At 45.8% G+C, this 27,810-nt stretch overlaps 2 protein-coding genes across 2 annotated transcripts in view; one reads left to right on the top strand and one right to left on the bottom strand.

The window, feature by feature from the left end:
- The window catches only part of DHX29 (DExH-box helicase 29), a 930,480-nt gene extending 915,361 nt beyond the window's left edge, over positions 1-15,119 (bottom strand). Inside the window, exon 1 of the mRNA XM_086960636.1 lies at positions 14,808-15,119. Within this exon, the coding sequence (XP_086816762.1) occupies positions 14,808-14,976 (169 nt within the window). The 5' untranslated portion in view covers positions 14,977-15,119. The remainder of the gene's footprint in view (positions 1-14,807) is intronic.
- Positions 15,120-15,128: 9 nt separating this feature from the next.
- The window catches only part of MTREX (Mtr4 exosome RNA helicase), a 751,215-nt gene continuing 738,533 nt past the window's right edge, over positions 15,129-27,810 (top strand). Inside the window, exon 1 of the mRNA XM_086960637.1 lies at positions 15,129-15,261. Within this exon, the coding sequence (XP_086816763.1) occupies positions 15,155-15,261 (107 nt within the window). The 5' untranslated portion in view covers positions 15,129-15,154. The remainder of the gene's footprint in view (positions 15,262-27,810) is intronic.

The raw sequence follows: 27,810 nt of genomic DNA on the forward strand, positions 1-27,810 counted from the left end.
CCCCGCTGCCGAAAAATGCTTGCAGACACTGACTCTGACCGCCGGGTCAAACCCTGGATCTACTCTGCTCTTCTCGCTTACTCGCTCCGCTCCATCCGAGCTGCGAGCTAATGGCTGGCTGCTGGCTGCTCTGCTGCGGAGTCTTCCGACTAGGGGGTAGGGGATACTGTAGATTGCTGCAAGCCGCTGTACTCCGCAGCCGCTCCCCGCCGCCTCTCCTCTCTCGCGCTGCTCCGTTAACCTGCTCCGTTAACCTCCGGACAACTGCAAAACACAGACCCGAGATCGATAAGGTGGCAAATGCCTTTGGTGTTATCATAACATCCTTGTTTGGGAATAAAACCTGCCTGATCCGGTTCTACTAGGCCGTGCATATAGGGGGTTAGGCGCGCCACCAGAACACCTGTGTAAATCTTGGCATCTATGTTTAATAAAGAAATGAGGCAATAGGATGCACAAAATTTGGGGTCCTTCCCAGGTTTAGGGATGACTGTGATTATAGCATTCATCATTGTGTCGGTGAGGGTTTCTGATGTGCTGAAGGAATTAAAGAGGCAAGTGAGTATGGGGGCTAACCTGGGGGGAAAAGGTTTTATGAAAATCAGCTGTGTAGCCATCCTGGCCAGATGCTTTTCCAGGTTTTAACAGGGGTATCTCTGTCAGTGCTTCCTCTAGTTGGATGTCTCTGTACATCTGTGTTGAGTTAGTGGAAGGAACTCGTTCCATTTGTAGGGTGTCGAGGGACCACTGTGCAGAGTCCAAGTCAAGTATCTCGGCAGTGTACAGTGTAGAAGAAAAGTGTTTGAATTCTTATGTCATTTGTGAGTCCTGATAGACCCTGTCGCCCTAAAGGCGTTCCAGTTCAGTAATTCTCTAAGAGTTTGTAACCACAGATGAAGCGCCAGGAGGCGCCCTGCCTTATTAACCCGTACGTAGTAGAGCTGCTTAATACGTAGAAGCCCATATTCCACTCCATATAAATCCAGAGCTTTAAGGTCCTTGCAAGCCACTGTCAGTTGCCGTCTTACCCTATGGGAGCCTCTTCTTCCTTTACCAGGTATTCTAGTTGTTGTCTCTTATCTCTCGTCGGTCCTTATTGTGTTTAGCGGAAATGCCTATAAAAGTACCATGTAGTGTTGCTTTCAGAGAATGTCAGAGAAGTGCAATGTCGGAGGTATCATTAAATTCAAGGAACGTGGCTATTGACTAGTCAACTTTGGTGCACGTTGAGTCGCATTGAAGCAGCTTGGGATTCAGGTGCCAGGTGCCAATCTGGGGTGTGTTGGAAGGAATGCAAAAAATGATGGTGATAGGCAAGTGGGCAGATAGTGCAGCAGACTCTATTCCAACATCCGTTATTGTTGATGTCAGGCTGGGAGATGGATGCAAGAATTCTATTCGGCTATATGTTTGATGGACAGCGTAATAATAGGTATAAGCCCTTCCTATTGGTGTGGGGCCAGGGGGGTGGGGGGGGGGGGGGGGAATGGGGTCTGAACACCAGACATCTACAATCCCCATATCAGTTAACCACTGGAGACCTGCCATTGTAAATGCTCCAGTTAGTCCCACTCATTGGGCTGATCGGTCCTGAGGATGTCATCAACCAACCTACAGCATCTAGTATAAAGGATTCCTGGTGGTCACCGGGGGCATATACTGTGGCTATTGTGAATGTAGTGGACTGTAGAGAGATACGAAGCAAAAGTAATCTGCTTGCACTCTCGGCTCATGTTCGGAGCACCCTGCAGAGGAAATGAGTAGGCAGTACGACTGCAACACCGGGTCGCTTGTGGGGGCCGGAGGAAAAAAACTGGTGATCAAAACAACAAGAGCGCATTCGATTTCACTCTTTCTTAAGATATGGGTCTCCTGTAGAAGGCAGACATCTTATTTGGAATCTCTGATCATGGAAAGAAGAACTAAATGCTTCACAGGGGCGTTAGGGTCTCGGACATTGACACTAAACATTTTCAGCATGTAACAGGTAGCCGTTATATATGGCCTACCAATAGAAGTGATCACAGAGCAAATGATGTCCACTCTCCAGCCTACGCCGCGAGTTGGACTTGGCCCTGCTTGCAGGGTCATCCCGGAACTTTTTTGCCTTCCCCCTAGTTTTTCCCTAACATGAAATTGGTGGTTTACAATAAAACACAATAAATATGTACATTTGGTGTGGTTGAAGGGAAAATAATAAATGGTGCGCAATGGTGCACACAGGTTGATTCACACTGTTTTAGAGGTGTCACTTTCCACAGTCGCCATTTTGGTGGGCTTTGTGCCTGCCTGCCTAAGGTGGGTTGGCGGTCTAGTGTTCGAAGTGACAGGGTGCTCCCCCCACAAACCAGTTGGGACCGGTTTCCCCAGGGAGCCTTCCAGAAGCTTCTGGCCTTTTCCAGTAGGTGGGTTGAAGGGTGTATATATAGAGGAGCTGTGACTCCATGGGGGGAGTGCTGGGCTGTGTGTGCTGACGAAGAGGGGACACTCTGCCAGGTGGAACCGCCACTGGACCCTGTGTGCTGGCCCCTGTGCCCACCTGTGCCCCTCTGCTTTTCTACAAGACCAGGAGAGACTCTGCCGGAGTGGAGACTGCCGCTTTGGGAGGATTGCCATCTTAACCACATGGCTGCTGGCAGTTTTCCCGTCCTGTGCTGAAAAATTCAGGATGTCAGTTATTCATGACGAGCTCAGCTCGTCATCAGCACACGACACCCGTGGGTGATGACGAGCTGAGCTCGTCATCAGCATCGAAAGGGTTAATGGAGGTTGACTGTTCCCAGGAACTCTGCTTCATTTTTGGTGAGCTGCCCTACTGCCTGCTGATCTCGCCCTGCATGGACTGGGTTCTTCTGGCCCCTAGAGACTTGTGAGCGCTGCAATTCTAGTTTGCCTGCTGTCTAGCGCCTTGGGAGCGCTACATTTGGGTTGACTGTGCCTTCCTGCCTGTACGCTAGATTCTTGTGGGCCCTATTTTCTTGATTGCCCGAAGGGGAGCTCTACCCTTTCATCCCTGAAGTGTTTGGTGCTTCCTAGCGCCTGGTGAGTGCTATATTTCAATTCCCCCGCATTGTGGGCGTTTTTGCAGCAGAGAGGGAGCCCACCCCGCGTTACTGCCGTATTTTTGCATATTTAAACAGCGAGTGCCCACCCCGCGTGCTGCCAGGGAGAACTGCCTCTTTGAAAATACAGCGGGAGCCTACCCCACGTCTTGCCGACTTTTGGCGGGAGCCCACCCCGCTTTATACTTCATCATAACGGAAGCCTACCCAGTGTTGTGTGCATTCATGCGGGTGCCCAACCTGCAATAGTTTTATTTGAAAGCGGGTGCCCACCCCACACTTCACCTCTGCAGCCCGAGCCGCCCAAGAGCACAGAGAACTGAAGCCGGCGCCCGTGCCTACTTGTCGGCAGGGCCGGGAGGAGCATCGCCGGTAGCTAGGTGAATCGGAGGGAAGGAAGGCGGGGGCCCCGTGTGCCGGTGGGAGCCCCGTGTGTTGCCGCCAGGAGAGCCCCCCAACTTTGCTTACTTTAAAACCGGAGCGGGAGCCCATCCTGCCGGCTCGTGCCCCCGCCGTCGAGAGAAGCAGCCAGAAAGGTGCTGCTGCTGACAGGGCTCCCGTGTTGGAGAGGAGAGCCCCGCATGTCCAGAAAAGAGGCGGAAAAGGTGAGCCGGTTGCAGCAAGAGGCCCCCGACTGCCGGTGAGTGGGGCCTGCATGTCAAGGGTGTGTGCCTATTTCCCCCAGTGGGCCGCACCTGCGGGCCACTGCAAAGATTGGCCATTTTCTTTGGACTTTAGAGTCCCAGTGGGGGCTCTGGCGGCACGGTGGTGCCAGGTGGCATTTCCACAGCTGCGCCGCAGAAGCGGGCAGCTGCCACGCTTTGGGCCATTTTACTTTCAGAGTTCCGGAGGGGGGCTCCAATCCGCCGCTTGTCAGTGCTTATTTTTGGTCACGGGTGCACCGCAGTTGCGGGCAGCCACAACGGGAGGCATTCCTGAGTTCTAGAGTCCCAGAAGAGGGACTCCATCTTGGCCAGTAACTGGTGGGCCTCATTGTGCACAGCTGCGCCGCACAAGAGCGGGCAGCTGCAGCGTTTTGGGCATTTCCAATCTTAGAGTCCTGGACTGGGGACTCCAACGTAACAGTGCTGACATTATTCCGCACAACTGCCCAGCCGGACAGTGGGCAGTTGCAACGTGGAGGCAATCCTTCTTTGGGAGTTTCGGAGTGGGGCTCCCCCGGTGCAGTGGCGTCAAGGGCTAATCTACAGCGTTTTGGGAAGGGGTAATGTGTGCAGCTTTTCTTTGAGGCATTTACGCTGCTGACTTTATGCCTAATGAACAGGTGCTGAGGACTTATGCCCAATGCTAATATGATTAGTCCCAATTTACTGCATGATGTGATTTATGCACAATGTGTCTAATGCCCCTAATGGTGCCTAATGTGATGATGCATAACGTTATTACCATGATGTTTTAGAGTTACGCCCACTGTTGATGTTGTTTATGCTAATGAAATGCCTAATAGGATGTTTTAGGTTACGCCTGATCTCATATGTTCCTGCTTAATGCTTCATTCTACTGAGGATGCCTATGCATATGTTGATGCCTAAAGCAGGAGGTGATTGATGCCCATGAGGATGCGCAACGTCAGGGTATGATGTTCTAGGTGCTTCCAGGTTTTCCCTGCTGTTACGATGCATAATGTGTTTATATGCCTAATGTTCCGATACTGCATGGCGGAACAGGCGAACCACATAGTCCTCCAGTTGTCCAGAGTCGACTGGCATGGGTACGCCATTAATATGTATATTGGATCAGAGCGACTTATTTTCCAAATCTTCCAAATGGTAGTATAAGTCTTTGTTCTTATCACACAGTCCCAACAGTTTTTGTTGATGTGTATTGAGTACACCCGCTGGTTGCTCGCTCTCTCCAATGTATCCAACTTCTTTCCCATTTCAGTCAAATGCTGTTTGATGTCTTTGACGTCTGTCGCTATATCTTTCTTAAGAGTCACAATGTAGTCTCTCTGGGCACCGAAGAGAGTCTCCAGGAATGAGCGGGTAACAGAAGCTGTAGTCTATGCATCAATGTCTGATGTGAGTGAGGAGGTCACAGGAGGGGTAGTCAGGCATTGTTCAGATTTTTTAGGAGGTGGTTTGCTTAGCATATCTCTCAAGGTTGTTTACTTTTTAGAGTGATTGGCAGCCATTGTGTCGGAAAAGGTAGCATCTCTAGGCATTTGTGGGGCACTCCCGTAGTACAGTAGAACACGAATAGCCGCAAATATCAAGCTGGGGATGTGCACCAGCCATAAATCTGCAACAGCTAGTAACGAGTGGAGTAGCAAGTGTGTAGTTGTCTGGCTGGCAACGCAGCGGCAGAGATAATGTCCACTAGTGTGATCAAGGTTACAGCTATACGTTGCACAGGGAGCGCACAGAAGTGGCATTATAAGTGGCAGTTGACGCAAAGTAGTAAACCGAAATATCCAATATCGTCAAGCAAGTCCCCAGGTAATAGGTTGTCATGGGCTCAATCGGCTAACACACACAGGCCCAAGCAGTGTGCAATAGAGACGAAGAGGAGACGGCAGCAGCGATCAAGGCCTGCAAACCTGGCTGCAAAGTTCAGAAGAGGAGGCCGCCAGAAAAACAAACTCACCTCAAGACCTGCAGATATCTCATCAGGGTCTCCACCGGCATCTGTCCTCCGTGACTCGTGTTCTTGGAAGTTAATGCGGGGTCCCACTGAGCACACAAGTAGTGGGGAGGCCAGGCCCAGGTCTTCACGGGCACCTCGAACCAGGCTGCAAAGCCCAGAGGAAGTGTAGGACCGAGCGCTCACCCAGAGGCCTTCAGCTGGTGAAGTGCATGCAGTGTAGGCCTCCTCATCATCTGTGGTTAAGTGCAGATCCCTCATGGCTCGGCTTGGCCGCTAATCCCCACTGCAGCTCGAGAACCGGCAAGGTCTGCCTACAATCCCAAGCTGCAGTTCCACTATCAGCCCTCCCGTGGCCTCCATATTGCGCCCATCGGGGTTGCACAGGCAACGAGATCTCCAATTATGGGATTGCTGGCACCCCAGGCTTTCGCCGCATCTCCACAGTTTACTCGCAGAGGTACCAGCAAGGAGGGGCAGAATAGGCGTCCGAAGAGTGCCGCAGGCGCCTTTTCCAATATTCAAACAGCAGAGCTCCGGGAAGGTACTGCTACTCGGGCACCATTTTGGCCATGCCCAGTGTGGTTTTTTTCATTACAAAAAATACACAACACAGATTTCTCTTTAAATCTGTTTTATATTGCAAGCAGCATACTGGGACAACAAAGTTATTTGTTTCTGAAATTCATCGTTCCAATTTTGCTACTTGGAGTTGCAGTGACCAGGCTCAATTCTCTATTCATGATCAAGTTTCATAGTGACCATTAGGTTATATAGAAGATACATTCAAGATATATGCTGCACACACCACCATGAGAAAGAACTTCTCAACTAGGTCTCTTGATCCAACTGCTATATTTTCGAATTCCACACTCACTATAATATATGCGCATTTCATGGTACACTTAGTTACTCAAGCTAAGATGGGACAAATAAGGCAAAAAGAGTCAATCCACATTCACTTGCTGTTACTGGCATAGAGAATTCTCTTGGGCTGCCAGCAAAAAGACAACAAGGGTACCCACTTCCAGGTTCCTGGCACACTTGTAAGCTCAGAATCCGGCCGCATAGATATGAAGTCATGAACCTGAGCAGAACTGACGGCTAGACACAACCTGCCAGCACAGGAAGCACTTTATTAACTACTCAAGTAGCAGAGACAGTTTAGGACCCAGTTATGAAGGGACAGATTTCAGAAACATATACCTATAAATTTAGAATAAACATCTGGAGTGAATTGTATAGGCCCACTATATTGAGAAATTGTTTACTATTGTCCAGAGATGATAGACATGTGATGTGTCTCAGAGTCTATGTAGGTGGGAATACTATAGCCGTTACTGATTGCCTCCTGAAGCTTTACTAGGTCCTCAGTAACAGCAATCTGCCATTACTTACCATTACTTACCAACCATTGGCAAGCCTGAAGCTCAGCCTGCTTTTCTCTGGAAACCCAAAGAGGTGAAAAAGTGGTGACATAATTTGAGTCCGTGCAGACCTGCAATCGGTGATAACTTACACTCAGAGTTTGTAGAAGCAATGAACCTCACTGAAGGTTCGGCATTACAGCATTTGTGAATGTGTGAAGTGGCATTACTGCTTGATGGTCTTGTTGAAAAGTCTTAAATACCTACGGAAGAAACCACCACTAACGGCTTTGTTTTTTAGTAATCAAAATAAGCAATATCATGGTCACCTTCTCAATGATGCTAGCAGGCAAGTATATTGAGCTCTTTTTATATTTTACATCATATCCAATGAGGAATATTGTTGTGACAAAAAACTAACCATCTTATGAACATGCTGTGCTTTGACACACACAGAGACAGCCAATAACTTAAACTATCTGCAGAAGTGACTCAGTTGCAGGGATCAGAAAGTGAGGAGGGTGCCTATGACTGTCTCAAGTCACAAAGGATGAGGTCTGCATTAGAGATGGCAGAGTTTGTGGAGTTATACTCCGAGGAGTTACACAAAAACTCCACGAGATTGCACGAGTGGGCGGAATTCGGCACGTCGTATACTGCTTGCGCAACTTTTTTGCAACGGGGGCTTGAATCTACACAGTAAACTCAGCAAGAACAGCACCATGCAGCGTGCCAGAGGGCACTGTTTCTTTCTCCTGCTCGAATAGATTTTTTACTCTAGCTGCAGTTTTCTCAATGCAAATAGTCACAGCCTGCCACAATTGCCTGCCTTGAGTAAATCTTGCCAGGAGGCGTTCTTGCACCTGAAAGAAAAAAACAAAAAAACATCGCTTGAGGATGCAAAACGCTAATTCTCGCTTGCCAACTTAACGTTAGCGAGCTGCTTGTGAGAAAAAACTCTGCATGCAGCAATTGAATCCACCTGGGCCTGCAACATGGCGGTACCTCTCAGGATTGTAGGCGCGACAACTCCACAGGAAAAGTCACATTAGACAGCATACCAAAACTGTGGCTATTGCTTCAACTTTTGTAAGAGGGCTACCAACGTGACAATCACTGATGTATGAGACAATAGGGGCCAGGTTCTCCAGCCTGCAGACGTTCACCTTGCATTTGGGTAAGGACTGGCACCACTTTACAACTAGTCCAGCCATGAAGAGCGCCAAGACCTCTTTTTGGTCCCCCCATTCAACCCACTCTGCCACTGACTGATAGTGTACAAGTGGCATTTCACCAGCTCAAAGCAGAGATTGCTGGACCATCGCTTACACCACTTCTGCAAGTAATTAAGACAAAACTGGTGCCGACTTTAACCTAAGACAGTGAGGCATTAAGAGGCCTCCTTTTAGATAAAAAAATTATCAAAATCGTGAGGTCTCTATTTCATTTGCCTCGTCACACATCACCTTCTCAGTGAAGGCTGGAATCCGGGATAACAAGAGAAGCTTTCCAGACCAGGGGCGTTTATTAAATGCTGTTTTAAATTTTAAAAATGCCCATACGCAGACCCTAAACTACCATCTATGGCAGGCACTCTGCACAAGAGCCCATTTCCCAGCTAGAACCTCTCTCACATTGTCACTGGCAACTCTTGGGCTAAACTCTCTCTGGGACACTCGAACCGGCTACCCTCAATTCAAAATCACAATAAATAAACTAATTAAGTGAGTCTCACTATTAACCGACAAGGAACCTTTCTCCAAGCAACGTCACACCTGGATGACAATGGCCAGCTACACCGCGCTGAAACCTCAACCGTATCTCAAAACTGGTTTTAATATCTACACTAAAGGGAGGCTTATGAAATACCGGCTGGGGAGCCTTCTCCCTCTTCCACACCAGCCACCAAGGCAACGCATCGAGGGAAGGGAGGTGTCTCGCCTATGCGGACAAGGTCCCAAAACCATGCTTCACAAAATATGCCTCTGCAATTCCACGCTGGAGGATAGCAAATCTATATTAAAACAAATGTTTAACAGCAGGAGTTACCACACTGTAGACAGGAAGATAAAGTGTGCTTCATACTGACAGACGTACAGCTGAACTACAGACTTGTGAAATACTTGATGAGAGTAGAGTGTTAGCTTGAAAAAAAGCCACTCTTGGAATCAAATCTGAGGAAAATAAGGTAGCAAAGTTGAGGACTTCAATCTTTGTTGCACAGATAGATAGATGATAATGACCATCTTACTGCATTTTGCACAGTCTTGACACAGGACCGAACATCTCTCATTGCACCATAATCACGAGACCCCCGACACTGGAATCTGCAACCAGGCCATGGACTGGATCCACTCCTTCCTTACCGGCCAAATTCAGTGAGTCAGACTACTTTTGTTCCTCTCAGAACCTACAGATATCAGCTGTGGAGTGCTCCAGGGCTCCTCCCTGAGCCCCACCCTCTTCAACGTCTACATGGCCCCCCTTGCGGCCATCTTCAGAAACCACAGACTCAACATTGTCTCCTACACAGACGATGCCCAGCTGATCCGCTCTCTCACCAACGAACCCCCAGCCGCTAGAATCAACTTCCACAGCACGATGAAGGCCGTTTCCACCTAGATGAAAGATAGCTGCCTCAAGTTTAACTCGGACAAGACCGAAGTACTCATCCTGAGACCCGCCTCCTCAGCCTGGGACAACTCCTGGTGGCCAGCTGCACTGGGAATGCCCTCACCTCCACGGACCACGCATGTAACCTCTGCACCATACTGGACCCATCACTCACAATTAACCACAAGATCAACACTGTATCTTTCTTCATCGTGCTTCCTCAAGCTCCTCCAGCATCGAAAGACATTCAGATGACCCCCACAGAATCGAGAAAGATGGTCACCGATGCGCTCATCGCCAGCAGACTCGACTACCGCAAAGCACTCTATGCCAGCGTCACCCAGAAACTGCTCAGGAAACTACAGAATGTTCAAAACGCCACAGCCAGATTGGTCTTCAACATCTCCCGCTGCATCCACATTACAGAACAACTACGACAATGCCACTGGCTCCGAATCAACAAGAGAATCACTTTCAAGCTCCTCACACATGCCTACAAAGTTATCCAAGACATAGGACCAGCATATCTTAACCACCACCTCTCATTCCACATACCCGCCAGACAACTTTACTCCGCTCAACTTGCCCTGGCCACTGTCCCACAAGTAAGTAAGTAATATGCTTATAGAGCTCATGAATGCGGAGGCGACTTGGCGCTATAGCAGAACACCGGTTAGCACAGTAGGAGTGCCTTACTTCTGCCTAAGAAATAGCCATGTCTTCAGCAACTTCGTGAATCGTGGTCTGGATGGTTGAAGTCTGATATTGTCTGGTAATTCATTCCATTATCTGGACGCATGATATGACAAGCTACAATGCCCCCCCAATCCCTCCCCCACCATCCCCCCATCTTGCTCTTTGTATTCTGGGTAACTGTACTAGCAAGACTTGAAAAATCCCAAAAAATGGTACTAGTACTGCAGGACCAGTACCTTGAAAACTCTCCTCGACCTAACTGCAACCTACTTGACCTCTGTCTCTGAAAGCGGAGCAAATGTGACAATATAACAAGATTCAAAGGCATCTTTACTGCTCATTAACTTTGTGAGCAATAAAAAGGCCTTCAAATCTGGTTATCTTGTCACATTTGGTCAGTTTTCACAGAGGACAAAAGGTAGTTTGTCTTACTACTCGTCAGAAATGGCGAGTAGGACCTAAAAACAGCTCGCCCTCATTAAATTTAGCTCGCATATGCGAACGGTCAAGTGGATTTTTCGAGCCCTGACCTGACCTTTGTTAGCGGACCTAAGATTGCGCCTAGGAGTGTACTGCTGAAATACTTTCTGTAAATCAGTTGCTCCTCCACCAAACTTGGTTTTATGTACCAAACACAAAGCTTTAAACTCAATTTGCTGTTGCACATGCAGCCAGTGAAGGGTTTTAATGCTGCCAGACATATGATAAAACTTTGGAATGTTTAACAGCATTCTAGCTGCAGCATTTTGTATGGATTGTAGCTTGGACAGTTGGCGCTTGTTTATGCTCATAAAGGGGGCATTACAATAGTCAATTTTTGAGAGAATCAAAACGACCACAACAGATATCTGTAGTTCTGGGTGGATAAATGGAAAGATTTTCCGTAGTACTTTTAGCTGGAAGAAGCAAGCAGATTGGACCTGGTTAATTTGGGCTAAGAAACTAAATTGGCCGTCCAACAAGCTTCCCAAGTTCATGACTTTTCCTGCGGGTACAGGAAAGTTCCCTGCCTCTGCCGGCCACCATACCTGGCACCAGAGCGGTGCCCCAGTCCCAACTCCATTACTTCTGTTTTTCATGTATTTAGCTTGAGATAGTTCTGGAAAATACAGTCCATGATATGTTTTAAACAGCCATGGGATTTCCCAGCAATGGTGTCCGCATTTGAGGAGATGGAAATGACAAGTTGGGTGTCATCAATGTATGACACCAGCAAGAAGCCATGTCCTCTGGCAAGCTCAGCCAGAGGTGTCACATAGATTTTCAAAAGTGTTGGGGACAGAGCTGATCCCTGGAGAACTTCACAGGGGAGGGAAAACGTATCTGATTGAGGCTTTTCCCAGCACACCCTTTGTTCCCTATCCATAAGGAATGAGGCCAGAAGGCTAAGTGCCATCTCATTAATACCTATTGGTTTCAGCCTTTCAATCAGTACCTGATGGTTCACGATATCGAATGCGGGTGAAAGGTCAAGTAGGATTAGGATGGCCTTTCCTCCACTGTCCAGTTGCCTGCGTATTTCCTCGTTGGCCATAATTAAGGCTGATTAGGTTGAGTCGTGTTGTCTAAAACCATGTTGAGAGTGGTCTAAGATGTTATTAAGCTCTAGATAGCCCATTAAGTCTAGATTTTTCCAGTATTTTTGCCGCCAGCGGTAGACAAGATATGGGTCGATAGTTTTCAAACAATGGGGGTCCAGGGATTTTTTTTTAAGATTGGCCTGATACATGCCTTCTTCCATGAAGTAGGGAAGATTCCTGAACTCATGATATTGTTTATGAGTGGGGCAAGTTGGTTCTAATTTTATTTGAGACCAAATGTATGATAGCTGGCGGGCAAGGGTCTGTTGGGGACCAGGATTTTGCTGCTAGCAACATATCATTTGTTCTCTCCATGGATAGAAAGGTAAACCTGCTCAGCTGATTTGACGTGGCAGGACTAGCTAAACTGGCTGACTCCGGGGTGCTAGTACTGCAAAGGCTCTGAAGTTTTCCTACCAATTCGTCATAGATCAGTTGTATTGTTGTCTGGAAGAAGCTAGCCATCTTGTCACAGAAACTCTGGTCCACAACAAATAGATTTTCTTGGTTTAGTTTAGATAGTGATGTGACTGTCTTAAAAAGCTATTGGGGTTGCTGGAGAAAAATACCATCAAGAGAGTGCTGAGCCTTATGTCTGTGTTCCGAGACTAACTGTGCAAGCCCAAAACCTTATAAGTTATCAACCAGTATGGCTGAGTCTGAGTTTTTGTCAGTTTTTTAAGTGAAAATTAAAATCCCCCAATATAGTGAATGTTGGGAAGTCAAGACATGATTCCATAAATGTCTGTAAGCCCTGTAAAAATACATTTTTTGAGCCCGGACCAGTATAGGAGCAAGCCAGGAAAGGATGCAATATTAGAGAATTTAATATTGTAGTCCATAGCTTCTGTTCCAGGTAACTGACAGGGCGCATTAGTGGCCTTGAAGGCGGATCAGTAGATAATTGCTATGCCACCATCTTTTTTCCCTTATCTTTCTACACTGGCCAGGGAGTAACCTGCTAGAATCATAATAGCACAGTCAGGCTCCGTGGTTTGTGTAGCCCAGGTTTCGATAAGGAAGACCAAATCACGGTCTGAGGTCAGTAGTAAAAGTTCTAGTCCATATTTGTGCTTAATAGCCAATCTTGCGTTCAGCAGTATGGCATTTAGACTGCCCACCTCGAATTTGTGGATTATCTAGTTATTATTTCCTAATTGTGCGGGGAGTGGTGAGCTGAGGTAACCTTAGTACTATCCTTCCAAGGGACTCGTAACTTCTTGTCTCTTGTCAACAAGACCAGAACCTACCTCACCACCAAGACCTGGAACACCCTGCCCCTTTACCTCTGGCAATCCCCGTTGCTGGCTCAATTCAGAAAGGATCTCAAGCCCTGGCTCTTCGACTGAATCTCCACGCCCAGATGGATCAACAACCCCACAGCACCTTGAGACCCTCATGCGTGAGTAGCGGTGCTATAAAACCAGATTGATTGATTGAACATTTGCTCTCTGCCCTTTTTGCCTGCCCTCTGCTGAGAGTCAGCGTAGGCTCGAAAAACCCCTCAACATCAAATCTGAGGAAATAACGAATGACAAAAAGGTTGAGGATCTTTACCCTCTTTGCACAGACAGATAGATGGTAATGGCGTCCTTATTGCATTTTGCACAGCCTTGACACACTCTAAAATGAGCTGTGAGTCGGTCGCTGTGGTCACCACAGCCCGAAGGACGGTCCAAGAAAACGCCCGTACTATACTGAGAAGACAAGTCGGAAATTAAATAGGAATCATTGCTTTTAAAGAAAACTACAGCCAAACAACAAAGAGCGGGCACCCACAAGATAAGGTCTCAGAAGTAAAAACTCGAAATTAAAGTGGGCAAAGAAGGGAAAGCCCGTTCTTCACAGGATTCATTCAAAGTGAAATCCAGGAATATTGATATCTGACCCAGAGGGCTGAGTAGTGGATGAAATTTACAAAAACCCACTCCTATTAAGAGGAACATCCGTAGAATAAAGAAATCAAGATACTTTATCGTACCGGTTGAGAATCGCCCATTGATTAAAGCGACCGACTCACAGCTCACTTTAGAGTGATTTTAATTCAAATATTGTCCTGAAGAAGATGACGACTCAAATCACCGAAACGCCGCGTCAACATATTTTGTGTGATAATTTGTTGTATCAAGAATTTTTAATGCAGACATACTTTGTGTGGAAAAATTGTTGTATCAAATTTTTTTAAATGTATTTTATGAATAAATGTGAAAACGTTTAATATTCAAAGTTGATATGAACAGATAACAATATCTAAAAATAAAAATATTTTTGCTAGTCAAATCACATTTGGTGTATATATCCTCATCATTTACTAATGTACTGGTATTTAAGATTAAAATAATCTAAGGCAAGTTGTAATTTACTGTAAATTTGTCACTCTTTATGCAACCTTAGATACGACGTTTGGCTCACCCTGTGTCCCTAATTTGAACCCCCTAGAGACTTAAGTCTCCTCTTACAACACATGAAAAGGGAACCCCTATTCTTGTTTTCACAGTAGGAAATAGACACTTTAGAATTACAGTGCTACGAAGTACGATCCTGCTACTGAATTTACTCGCACGAAAGTGTCACATTTAAGTGCAACACATTTGCACTTGAAAGTAACTCATAAGTGCACTGAAACCACTGAAATGTCACACATAAGCAATCTGAAAATCTAGCAGCTAAGGTGATATAATAGGCTTCGATGAATAATGTCTGAGTGGACCAGGCAATCAGATGCCTGTTAACTGAATACCCATTACACATGGCTGACCAAGGTATGATGAATTTAGGAAGCGTATACGTGTACAGCGGGGAAGTAAACTTCAACTTCTTTATACATCTTTAAACAGATATTTATAGTAGTCAAACATGATCTAGAGCCAAAATTACTCAAATACCTTGTTTACCCCTGGGCTCTCTGGTTGGGGCTGTCTGCCCCTGTCGCAGTCTAGTGCTCGACTCTTCAGACACCTGAGCACCTGTGCTGCGGGCTCTAGCGGTGGCAGCGGCAGGCATGTGAGGTGCGGGGGCGCTGTCGCCACGGGGTTTCTTATTCTTGCCACCCATAGCTGATGCTCCCTAACTCAGCTTCAAGCCAGGATCTCTCAATCACAACGCCTCTGCACTAAAGTGTCCCATCCAGGCTTCCTTCCGAACCGGCACATCGCATGGTATTGTGGGTGAACACGCTTTCTTTGCTTCCGGTGCGCAGGCGCGACGCTTCTGTTGCTGGTATTGAACGAAGATGGCGGACGCGTTTGGGGATGAACTGTTCAGCGTGTTCGAAGAGGATAGCAACGCTGGTAAAAAGTCCAAGGCAGCCCAGGGACTCGCCAAGCCTGACAAAGGAGGGTGAGTGGAGAACTAAAGCAGAAAGCTCGCGTGATGCTATGTGGGGTACGAAATGCTGACCCTAAAAGAAAGGGCAGGAATGTTAGGGTAAGAAAAAGAAGACGTAGCTTCACTAGTTGAGTGGTTAGGGATTTGGTAATCGGGGAAACTGGCGAGTGAGTGGAAATGATTACGATTTAGAGAAATAGCGGATGTTAGAATAAACGTGTAAATCGCGTACTTTAATTTGGCTAGGCAGGAGAGCGTGTCAAGTATTTTCGTTTCTTTTTTGTGTTACTTTTTCATCTGCAACATACTTATGCGTCATGTCTTTCATTTGTGCCCTTTTATCACGTGTTTATCGGATACCACGTAATCAGTTGTACAGAATTTGACGTATTACTCCCTTATTGCTCTTCTAATTGGTGTGTGTGAGTCCGCAGTCTGAGCTAGCTTCTGTGAGGGTTCCTGTCACTCAAGGATGCTAATATCCTGAGCGTTTGAAATGCCACGCAGTAATGTTTAGACGACCAAGTGGAGTGTTTGAGAAGAATTAACTTCTCTAGTATCAACAAGCATTGGCATAACCAATAGTTCTCTCTTTTGGGGCCTTATAAGTATTTAGTTATGCAGCATAATATCCTTGGTGCAACAACCATAACCGTTGCATAGCTAAACAATTATACGGTCAAGAAGGCGAGACCTATTGGCTATGCCAATGCTTGTTTAACGGAAGTATGGGGTTTCTCCTAACATTTTGGGACTTGTCATCTATCATATCACATACCAACCTGTCAAGTGGAGCTGACTGAATAGACATTTTGCCTAAAAATGAGAAGTAGTTTTGAAGGTAGACATATTTGTCTATGAAATTACTTGGGGTTGATCAACAGGGGGAGGGGAGGATGTATTTACTGAAGGTAAGAGTGAAGACTTGACTTTCCTTTCAGCAGCAAAATCCTTTTTAGGCTTTCAGATTTCATGTTCTCCAAGCTGATTGTCTGTTTTTTATTCAGCTACTATACTTAAGGGTAAAGGACTTTGTGGATGATATTAAAGTCCTAGTTCTTCCATATCTCTCATCAGTTTTGTGGACTTGCATGGGATGATGGGCGAAAAGGACATTAGAAGAATCCAGAGGATTCATCTCTTGTATTTTCACAGTATTCAGAAAGTAAGTGACAGGCTGCCATTGAGTCAAGCTATGCCCACAGAAAGGTTGCTCCTGACGCAAAACAAAAAAGAAACCTTTGAGTTTCTAAAACGGTTGGCACCAATCTGAATGCAAAATTGTAAAGGTGTTTTTGCCACTTTCCAGTTTTCACAATTAGCTAAAAACAGAATTTCAGGAATTAGAATTTTATAATTCAAGCCATATACTTACATGAGATGTTGAACAAACACTATTGTGAAATGGAAGACTCAAATGATGAGGTAACATTATGTGGTTAATCATAATATCTATGTACTCGTTGGATGACCCTACTTGAACAATATAATTTTGGTTTAAAAAAAACTCAGTAAAAAGCGACTAATATCAATAAACTATACTGTAAAGGAGACAACCATTACGATGCAGTCATTACAATGCACTAAATTTACAACAAGTCATTACAACGCAACAGTCTTTACATCCCATGCCATTACATCCCATGTCACTACAACGCATGATAAGATGATTAATGGAGAATAGTAATTTTTAACCCTACACTATCCACACTTGCTCTACGGTTGCACTCACTGGCATTGGAATAGTAATTTTTACCCCTACACTATCCAACACTTACTCTACTGTTGCCCTAAAAGTATTATGCGTTGTAATGGTATCCGTTGTAATGGAATGCATTGTAAATGTAGTTTCTAAAAATGCGTTACTATAGCATGCATTGTAAAGGATATTGTGATGTAAAAACCGTGTTAAAAAAGCCATGTGTTGTAAATGTTTACGTTGTAACGTGTCCTATTCGTACTGGAATGCCCAAATTGCCGGTGAGCCATTAATACTGATTTGCACAGAAGCTGCAGTTCGTAACCAAATGATTATTGTGAGGAATGCAGCCAGACCACACAAAGTATGTCATGGGTGATTCCTGGGACATTTTATAACAATTCAATCCTGCTGAAATTCAACTTTGGAAAGGCACATAAAGTGTAGGTAAATCGAAGCAGTCACACACATTCCCAACGTTATTCCCCATTCCGTAGAGGGCCATTAGAGGACTCCTTGTTATTCTTTGTTAATTCCACTTCCAGGAATTACCTGTTTGTGACGTTGGTAATACCCGGTTTAGTTTTACTGCAAAGCAATTACTGAGATAATACTAACAGGCCTAAGTGCTTTTCTTTAGAGCCACAAATTCTCCTATGCCAAACAATCTTGGTGCTTTACATTTTTCAAACAAATACGTTTTTGCAAATCGTGGTGGTCATCAATATATATGGGTGTGCTATGTAAGAGGACAGCTGGATTGTATGTTAATGCTGGATGTAGATGGCTAATTGTATAAACACTGTGCCAAAAACTGGTATACCATATGTCAAGATGAAGTTAGGAATTAAGCACAGTACTCTGCTCTCTTGGGAGAGGTAACCCCACTTACATAATGTCCCCAATACCAAATTACTCCTACTATTGAGTCACACCCCCAAACACATTGCATTCTCGCCCTTTTTTCACACTTGTCAGCACCACAACTTGCCTGCCATTAGAAGAAAAATGAACTTTCACTGATGACTTCAGGAACACCAATGGCCTTCCCTGTGGCAGCATGGAGGAGCAAAAGTCTTTCAACACAAGGTTCAGTAGAAAGGGAGTAAAAGGAAGAGGAGCCATTATTGTTTTTCGCTCACGGGTCAGTCACATGTTCATGGAAACCATGCATTACACAGCTCGCCTTCTGTTAGTCGCCACTTTGCTGTTTTACACTGTGTGCCACTTTCCTTTACCTATTCATGCAAATGGTCTTGCCCAGCTCATTAAAATATCGCAGCATTTCCAAATTCCCTGAAGCACCCTGGTGATATTGATACCTCTCTGGATGAGAGCACTCAAATACATGCCTAGAATTCCATCCTTGCTTTATCCCGTCTTTACCTGAGCAACTCATTTGGATTCAGAGCTGCAGTGAGGCTAGCAACATTAGTTATACGGAAGCTCGCATCCCCCCCTCTGAAGTGACGTAGTTACTCGTCAATATCCCCGCCCCTCCGGTCCTCGCCAAGCAACCAATCACAAACTTACATTCTGAGGAGTTTTACAAACACAGCTGTTCACTTTAGCGCCACTCCAGCCTACTGCATTTAAGTATCGCCAGTCTTCAACATAAAGATGCACATCTGTCGGAGGACAGCTGAGGGCACGTGCACACAGACAAAACACTGTGAGAAACAGCATAGTGGTAATATAGGTATTCGTCAAGTTTGGCAAAGGGTCAGTTGTGCGCCAACGTGTGGTGAATGAGGAACGGACTGACAAGCGTCGAATAAAACTGAATAACTAGTGTGTAGTGTTGCATGTTTGTGTGGAAGGGTCGAAAGTCGGTAATGCACACAGCCGTGCTCCACAGAAAACATCTCTTTACGTTTAGCCTCAGCCGGTCTTCTGGTCCGCTTTCAGGGCACAGAATGGGTAAACAGAATAATTCAACAAATTAAACAAATATTTAAGCCACTGCATAATGCTGCTCATGACGGGCAAACAGCAATTCTCCACAGACCATCCCACCGCTCCCCAGTACACCAGCAGCTACATGATTCAATGTGAAATGAATGTTATTTTAAAACAGCGACAATCGGCATGTATTGTTTCTGGACTGCTGCATTTGTAATATCAGATGAGCAAAGAATCCGTTGAGGGATAGTTTGTTTTTTATAAGCCTTCATTCGGCGAGTCACTCTTTCCTATTCATTGCAGTAGCATCGCCAGACACACACCAATGGCCTTTGTTTTCTTTTGTAACTCCTCAGTTAGAAAGACGCAGTGTGCAGGTGTTGTTCTAGGTAAAGGGCGTGTATCATAACTCACAACGCAGTGTGCTCGTGTTGATCTGGGTAAGGCTTGTGTATAATAACTCACAACGCAGTGTGCTCGTGTTGATCTAGGTAAGGCTTGTGTATAATAACTCACAACGCAGTGTGCACATGTTATTCTGGTTAAGGGTCATCTATAATAACTCACAACGCAATGTGAACGTGTAGTTCTGGGGTAGGGGTCATGTATAATATCTCACAATGCAGTGTGCTTCACTTGTAAAAATGCAGAAAAAAATAAAGACCAAGAAAAGCAATGGCATTTTACCTCAGTCTGGATCAGCAAATATTACATAAACGTCGCATAGTTTTCATCCACACCTTATACGTGAAATAACATTTCGAGGTCCTGTGGAACATTCCAAAAAAATACGGTTCACCGGAGCATGCATTTGTTGGTCAAACGCCCAGGCAGGAATATTTATTGACTAAGGCACAGAATACTCCATTTTGTTTGAGAAGGGCAGTAGACCACAGACCTGTAAATGGCACCGGGATGAAGCACTTCATTATCATCTTATCACTCTAGCTGCTTAACAATCACTGCCCTGCCCTGATGACTAGCCCGCTTTTTCATCCAATGATGACCAAGAATGCTAGGTGCCACTAAAACGAGGGCTTTGGCGCCTTTCGAGAAGTGTAAATCAAGACTCTTTTCTCTAGTTCCGGCAGAATCAACCAAAGACGGACACAACTGCAAGGAGGTGCGGGACTAGAACTCTGGGTGGCATGTTTACATACACCCCAGGTGAGAAGTTCCAACAAACACTGCATTACAAAGACTCTGAAAAGCAACCACTTACCAAGTTTAGAAAGGCACAGTGCAAATAAGCAATGATGCAATAGATAACACAGGTTAGAAGGAGGCCTTGAGACCTCAACCCTCACCTCTAACTACTTACACAGAGGCCACCTGCATGCTCAAGTCACACGGTTGGAACATCGCACTCTTATAGAAAACAAGTATAGGCCGCAAAATGAAAAGAAAAAAAACAGCAAGTGGTGACGCAAGTTGTGTGCGCGCGCCGGGAAAAAGTGCTATGCAAGTCGCGCGTGCTTGTGCGTGTTCTAGCCAGCTGGTGGCCGGCAAGGTAGTGCTTTTTGAAGCAGCTACTAAATGTCTTGCCAGACAGTGCATGCGCTGACTCTAGCGAGACCTAAAAACTGATCTAATCATTTAATTTCTGGTATTAATACAGTCTATTAAATCGACTTTTGCGAAATTCAGGAAGGTCATTATTTGAATCCGAAATTGTAACTGCGCTTGAGTCATTATCCTTTCTCATGAGAAGACAAATCGGATTGGCAAGCGAATAATTTAAATGAATTTAGGCTTCGAAAAATCTTTAATATGTTACTAGACCTGTTGGTATAGTGACTTGAATAATCTACTCCACCTAACTGTAATGTGCGTGTCCCATGAACTGGTCCAAATCATGTGATCCTAGCCAAATATTTTATCGAGTCACCCTTTTCTTCATTATTAAATGAGAGCACCTTCAAATATAAGAGTTTGGTTTTACTGTTGTACAAAACTTTTATGTTTGATTTATACTAAACTTTGTATCATGTAAATCTAGCACACAATAAAGGTATAGATGACCCCCTTGCTTGCCTCTTCGTTCATCAATATCATGGTCATCAGGTCGGGGGCAGGAATGTTTCTAAGTTCATGTTTAAAAACTCACTTTTAATGGATATATTACTAAAGAATTATGTGGTAGTGCTCTGTTATTGACATCGTCACACCACATTTCCATTGAAATGGCCTCAGTTTTTCATGCAGTTTCATTGCAAAAACTATTTAGCGTGCAAACGATAATTGGAAAATTGGGTGTTTGCCAATAGTTATAATTTTCACATCAAGTTAAGTGTTATGATTTGTTTTGATCCTATTAAAATGTTTCCATCACACATTAGAATAAATAAAAGTGCTTTCACAACTCCCGAAATGTATTTTGAAATATTTGTACAGTTCATTTACAAGGTATTTAAACGTTTTTTAGAAACAAAACTGACATCCTATAGCCTATAATTGCATACAGCGTGATTGTCAAACAGTTCACTTCTCTATCTCTAACTGCAAAGTTAAAGAATTTTGTGAACACAATCTCCAGGATAAAATAAGGAACAATAAGTAAGAACACATAAGCTGACATCTGACCTCTGTGTTTGAATGCACAGCAAATGAAACAAGATTTAAAGGCATATTTTATTCTTTAACTCAATTGTAAGAAAACCTGTTTGTCAGTTGGGGTCTGTCGCCAGACTGGTTCAGTAGTATCTAAACATTCTTGCCTGATAACATCTGACTCACCATAGCAAGTGGGGGGGGGTAGATTTCTCTAGGCATGGAATGTGTTTATATCTCAGCATGGACACATGCCATATACCACCTTTTCTTCCAACACCGTCGTAAGACCATAACTTAGCTTTGCATATTGAATGAAGCATGAAGTTAACATGAAGGAAAAGGATAGCCAAGTTAGTGGCTTGATCTAAAATGTTGTCAATTTCAGCACTCCTTAAATACGAGCAAGACGACTTAGGCATGTGTATAGTTTGACGGTGCATGGGTGCCACTGCATAAGATGTCAGATTTTTGATATTCTCATTACGTTTGTACATAGCTTTTGTTGATTCAGGGCTCGAAAATTCCACTCGACCGCTCGCATAGTCGAGCTAAATTTAACAAGGTCGAGCTGTTTTTAGGTCTTACTCGCCCTTTCTGGCGAGTCGGAAAATAAACCAACTTTTGTCCTCTGTCTGTGAAAACGGAACAAATGTGACAAGATTTAAAGGCATTTTTATTGCTCACAGAGTTAATGAGCAATAAAGATGCCTTTAAATCTTGTTATCTTGTCACATTTCTCCGCTTTCAGAGACGGAGGTCAAGTAGGTTGCAGTTAGGTCGAGGACATTTTTTAAGGTACAAGTTCTGCAGGACTAGTACCATTATTTGGATTTTTCGAGCCCTGTGATTGATTGCCAGCTATGCAAGAGTCCTGTAGAAAGCTTGTGCTAATATGGCTAATAAGGCGGGGCGAATAGACGTCACCGCTTTGGGTGGAGCGCGTGTTCCTGCGATTGTACCGGATTGGCGGTGCCTGAGGTACCTGTCGGCGTGCAGTCCTCTGTAATGGCGCTGTGGAGGATTTCTATGCAGGGGGCTCTCTTGCTGAAAAAAGGCTTTCCTTCTCAAACGCTGCCGGTGAGGGGATCGAGCGGTGAATCCGGCGGCTCCCGTGGTGGAGGTGAGCGAGGCAGCACTTTCAGCGAGAGCAGCGTGGCTGAGCGGGGGAGTGTGTTGGCTTAGAGGGTGTATGGAGCGAAAGCCAGTTATTCGCCTCCCTCGGTGTCCTCGTCTCAGGCAGCAGCAGCGCAGATATGCTGGGAGGAGAAAGACTGAGGAGCGAGTGACCTAAGAGAGCATCAAATCACCCTGGAAAATAGTAAAAGCGGCAAAAAGAGGGAAGGTAATAAGGTTAGGAGGAACTGAATGGGACTTGGCTGGATTTGGCTTTTTGGCGACTAATTAGACTGCATGTGCGGGAAGGTGCATTCTGTGGAGGTAGGGAGGGACAGTACTCCAGTACTCCTTACTTGTTGAATGGTTCGGCTGTGAGCCTCCTGTATAATTGTGACTTACAAGGGGATCAGAGTGCCTCAGCAGTTGGAGAAAGTATCTGTGCCCTCTGCTAGTGCTTATAAGAAATTCTCTTGCACAATCCTCCTATCCTCCAATTCACATCTCTGAGAGCTGGGAGAGGGACTTGTCTGCAGCAATATCTGCGGAGAAGTCTAGGCATCTGGACAGACGGAGTAATAGAAATTAACCAGAAGTGAATACTGGTGCCGCTCGCAGCGGTTTGCTTGCCTGTCAACAGCCGGAGGGGAGAGAGGGAACAAGCGTGACTCCCAGGACCAGGAGTTCCGCTGCTGCCGCCACCACTGCGCTCCTCCCCCTGATGTCACACAGCTTCAATAGGCGTGGACCTTCCCCGTTGCGCAGGATGCGGGCGGGACACGCGCCGGGCCCGTTTGAGCCCGTTCGAGACCTAAGAGGGCTGGGCTGGGCCCACTCCCTAACATCTATCCTGGAATACTGACTGACCACCTCCACCCCACGGTAGGACTTGATCTACTTTATTCATTGGCTGCAGGATTCATAGAGGGGCCAGCACTACTAGTCATGGCAAATATTGTGGTGAAGAAAGGGCCGAAGGGGGGGGGGGGGGTGGTAACTGAATGACGGCTCTCACTTGGTGTGGGAGCTGACAGGACCTCGTTGGAGAATGGACAATTGTGGGACACTCTTTCCCAGGATGCCTTTAATGAAGTTACCAATGACCTCCCCCTATTGGACAGTAATATCATACCTTTGAATGAGGAGCTGGCTCAAGAATCAAGCTCCCCGAATCACACAGGTTGTGCAATAACTAGATCCAAGACAGTCATGCCTAAACTAAGACTGGAATCTATGAAAGACAAACGAGGTCAAAAAACCAAGAGGAGGGCAGGTCACAGACAAAAGGGAAAAACCTGTGCGGTTGATGGAACCCCAATGATGTGTAAGGGGGAGGGGAGCGAAGAGGTGGATCAAAGTGGGGAGCCAGAGATGGTGGACCGAAGTGTGGTGCCTGAGACGGCGGAGACGCCGCCACCCCCAAACGGTTCGGATACACCCGTGGTTCCTGTGGTCACTTTGAATGGTGTCTTCTGGGAGAAAGTGGGGACAATAATTGCTGAATGCCTAATACCCCTATCGAACAGAATGGCCGTCATTGAAGCAAACCTACTCTCACTCATTAACGCATTAGACAGAACCCCTGGCGCGCAAATAAACCCCAGCATCCCCACCATAGAGCAATCGCCTATAACCCCTCATCGAGTAAATGTCCCAATTGGAGTGAGCCCAGTGCTAGATCACCAAAATGTACTGGGGGAAGGGAATACACTATTGACTGATACAGGGATGGGTGAGAGCAGGTTGGGAACACAGGTTAAAAAGGCGGTTGCAGCCAAGGGACCGGACAGGCACCCCCAAAGCAAGGACATAGTGAGGGCAAATTCAAGTGCTGCACCAAAACCTATAGCAAGAATAAATCTGTGGGTGTGCGAATTGACCTACCCCCAGAATGCAGCCCCCTTGTAGTGGTTCTCGCTGGGGTACCATCACGGACAAATGGGCAAGAAGAAACATATACCACCCTCAAAAATAGTCACTGATTGGTTAAATAAACATAGACCACTACCACAAGATGTTACTAGTGAAATTTTGATGGTCCAGAAAGTAGCATGGGTAGGCCAAAGAACCAAGGATCTTGTGGGAGACTGTGTCCTAATTATTTTCAGGGACACACGGACAGTGTCCCATGTATGTCAGTGGTCCTGTGCCACATCGGCGTCAGCCATTCAATCCCTTCCCCCCTCGTATTTTTACCCACCTGTTCCACTGCAATATACTAGTGACAGGGATGCATAATGGAATTGGGTAACCTCTTCAACAAAAACAGGCACAAGACAGGGTAGACGCAGAGAATCCCTGGCAGCTGAGGATACGTGTCTATATAACAGATTCAGTCCCTTAGACATGGTGGACTGATTTATCCCCAGTGATTTGCATACCAATGCCGGGGGAACACAGGGGGTAAATCGTGAACAGGAGGGGATGGAAACGGGAGAAAGCATACAGGAGGAAAAATTGGCAGGGAATGACACACTGAATGTGGTAGCCTCACAGAGTCCAGCAGACTCATCCAATTCTCAACTAGTTGGAGGGCCTGTATTTGATATCAGTGGGGTGGGCAAGTCGTTGACTGGCAATAGGCATAGAACTGGCTTTCTAGATGTGAGGAATGAGGCACAAACTGAGAGAAGAGCCCCGGCCACGAACCTAGAAACTGTAAAAATTGTGTCATGGAATATTGCTGGACTATCTAATAAAATTACATGGCCAGAATGGGGAGCATCTATGGATAAAAATGACGTGTGCCTCCTTTCAAGAGACCTGGGCCCGCACAGAGGAATTCAGAGTGGGTTTTGCATCCTTCCATGTCCCAGCAGTATGGAATGGGAGGGGTCTCCCCTCTGGCAGCCTGACAACCTGGGTCGGAACACACCTGGGCTGCAGAGCTAGTATTCTTACCACCCACTCCAGAGATATACAATGCGTGGTCCTAGCCTGGCCAAATCGCTACAAGCTAGCACTGATCAATGTTTATTCGCACCAGTCAGAGCAGGCAGTGAGTCCAGTACTATGATCTTTCCACTTTTATTTGAACTATTCCGAAAGATTGCAATATAGTGGTAGGGGGAGACCTAAACTGTCAATTTGAGCCCCTAGAGGGGCTAAAGGAAGGTGCCCTTACAGCAGAAGATGACCATTGGTCAATCCCTTTGACCCAGGCACAGTTTGTCAGGGCATGGTCCCCACTAGCTGTCCAAATTAATGCTCTAACCATCACCCACTCCCTACGCACATGTAATGGTCGCACTAAATCGGACATCCCAGCCAAATTTACATACAATAATCCAGGTCGAACATCACATCTAGATTACATTATGGTGGAATCCAGGTTATGGCCAAATGTTATCGTTTTTTTTTTTTTGTTTTTGTTTTTGTAACACCAAGAGAGGACAGTGGCCACAACGCCCTAATCTTAGAAATGGCTTTTCCAAAGATAGGCAGGCCTGGGGATCCAGCGAGGGGTGAAGGTAGTAACAACCTGACCCTGACAAATAATAGGCGCAGAATTAGATGGTCGCGATTAAAGGACAAACCAGAACATATTGTAAAACTATATAACTTGGCAGCTCTGCTATTAGCAGAAGCCGCTGCTCTAAATGACTTACCACCTTCCTCTGACTCGCTTGTACAGATAGAGCTCTACATGGGAGTCTAGTATGCAGCCTGGCTGAAGTATTAAATCCTAGAGTGGCTAAGGAAAGAAACAGTACCACCTGCTCCTCGTGGTATAATAAGGCATGTAGGAAAGCAAAGTCAGAGCTAGTGGCAGCCGTAAAAGACAACAATAGAGCCCTAATAAAAGTCAAGAGGGCTAATTATGAGAAGTTAAATGTGCTAAGGAAGAATGGGATTAGGAAAAGTGGTTCAGTTTATCCTCCGCCCTAAACTGTAAAGACTTTTAAAACATTCTGGTCAATAAATATTGTAAGCTCAGTACAACCAAAACAAGCAGTAGAACCTAACCTAGCGCCTGAGGTATGGGAAGATGGTTTTCGGAATCTGTACTCCTGTGAGGCTACTTCTGAAGATGCGCACGCAGACATATCAGCCTATTGTTTGAGTACTCCCTGCCCTGAGGAGTGTATGGTTCCGGTGGCCGAGGTATGCACTACCATTGATAGACTTGCACTAAATAAAGCTCCCGGCCTGGATAAACTCCTGGGCGATCTCTTCAAGCACCAACCAAAGGTTTGGGGCCCCTACCCCTGTCTGGTATTTAATGCAATTCTAAGAGGGATGGTGCTCCCTAGTACTTGGCTGGGAGCAGAGATAGTACCTATCTTTAAAAAGGGCTCGCCTCTGCTCCCATCCAACTACAGACCCATAAGTCTCATCAACGTCCCACAGAAGATCTTTGCAAGACTTATTTTAGACCAATTGCAGGATTGGATGGAGTATTTTGAAATACTGAGCCCCTGCCAGGCAGGGTTCAGGAAGAACACCTCCACCATAGATCAAATCTTCCGCCTAGTAGTATTACACTGGAAAATGGTGTATATAGAGGGTGGCAGCCTCTATATGGTGTTCGTAGACCTGCGGTCTGCCTTTGACCTTGTACCAAGAGGCAAATTGTGGAAAGTCCTTTTTAGATCTGGGCATCCCCGATCATCTTCTCTCAGTCCTGATTAGGTTACATGAGACAAATTTTGCACAAGTCAGATGAGGGAAGAGTGGCACGCATACATCCAGATTCCCCGTTGGCAGGGGGGTAAGATAGGGCTGTGTGCTTGCGCCGACCCTGTTTTGCCTCTGTCAACGGGGTAATCGTGCATCTGAATGGGGTGCTGAATAATGATGCGCCGAAGATAGCCGGGAATAGGGTACCGGCGATAATGTTCGTCGATGATACCCTATTGCTTTTCAAATCCCGATGGGTATCCAGAGAACACTGGATGGATTTGTAGAATTTTGCACCAAACGTGGATTGGAGATTAATTCACTGAAAACAAAATTCATGATCTTCAATCCACCCAGATCCACAAGACCCAATACCACACTGGGCAAAATAATACTGGAAAGGGTTAGTACCTTTTGTTTACCTTGGGGTCACGATCAATGAGAGCATGACATGGGGTCCCCAGGCAACTAAATCCCAGCTGAAGCTTGCCCAATTAGCGTGTGGGATCCTGAGGCTACCTAACTCCTCAACTATAAAGCCGCTGGGTCCTCCACTGGAGGTCTATAAATCACAGGCCAGGGTGCAAGTATGTATGGTGCCGAGCTGTGGGATTATTGTGACAAATCCAAAATTTCCAGGGTTGCGAACAAGTTCTTAAGGAACTTAGTTGCTC

Source organism: Lissotriton vulgaris, chromosome 3_1 (genome assembly GCF_964263255.1).
Source record: "Lissotriton vulgaris chromosome 3_1, aLisVul1.2, whole genome shotgun sequence".
In the NCBI taxonomy this organism is placed as follows: Eukaryota; Metazoa; Chordata; class Amphibia; order Caudata; family Salamandridae; genus Lissotriton; species Lissotriton vulgaris.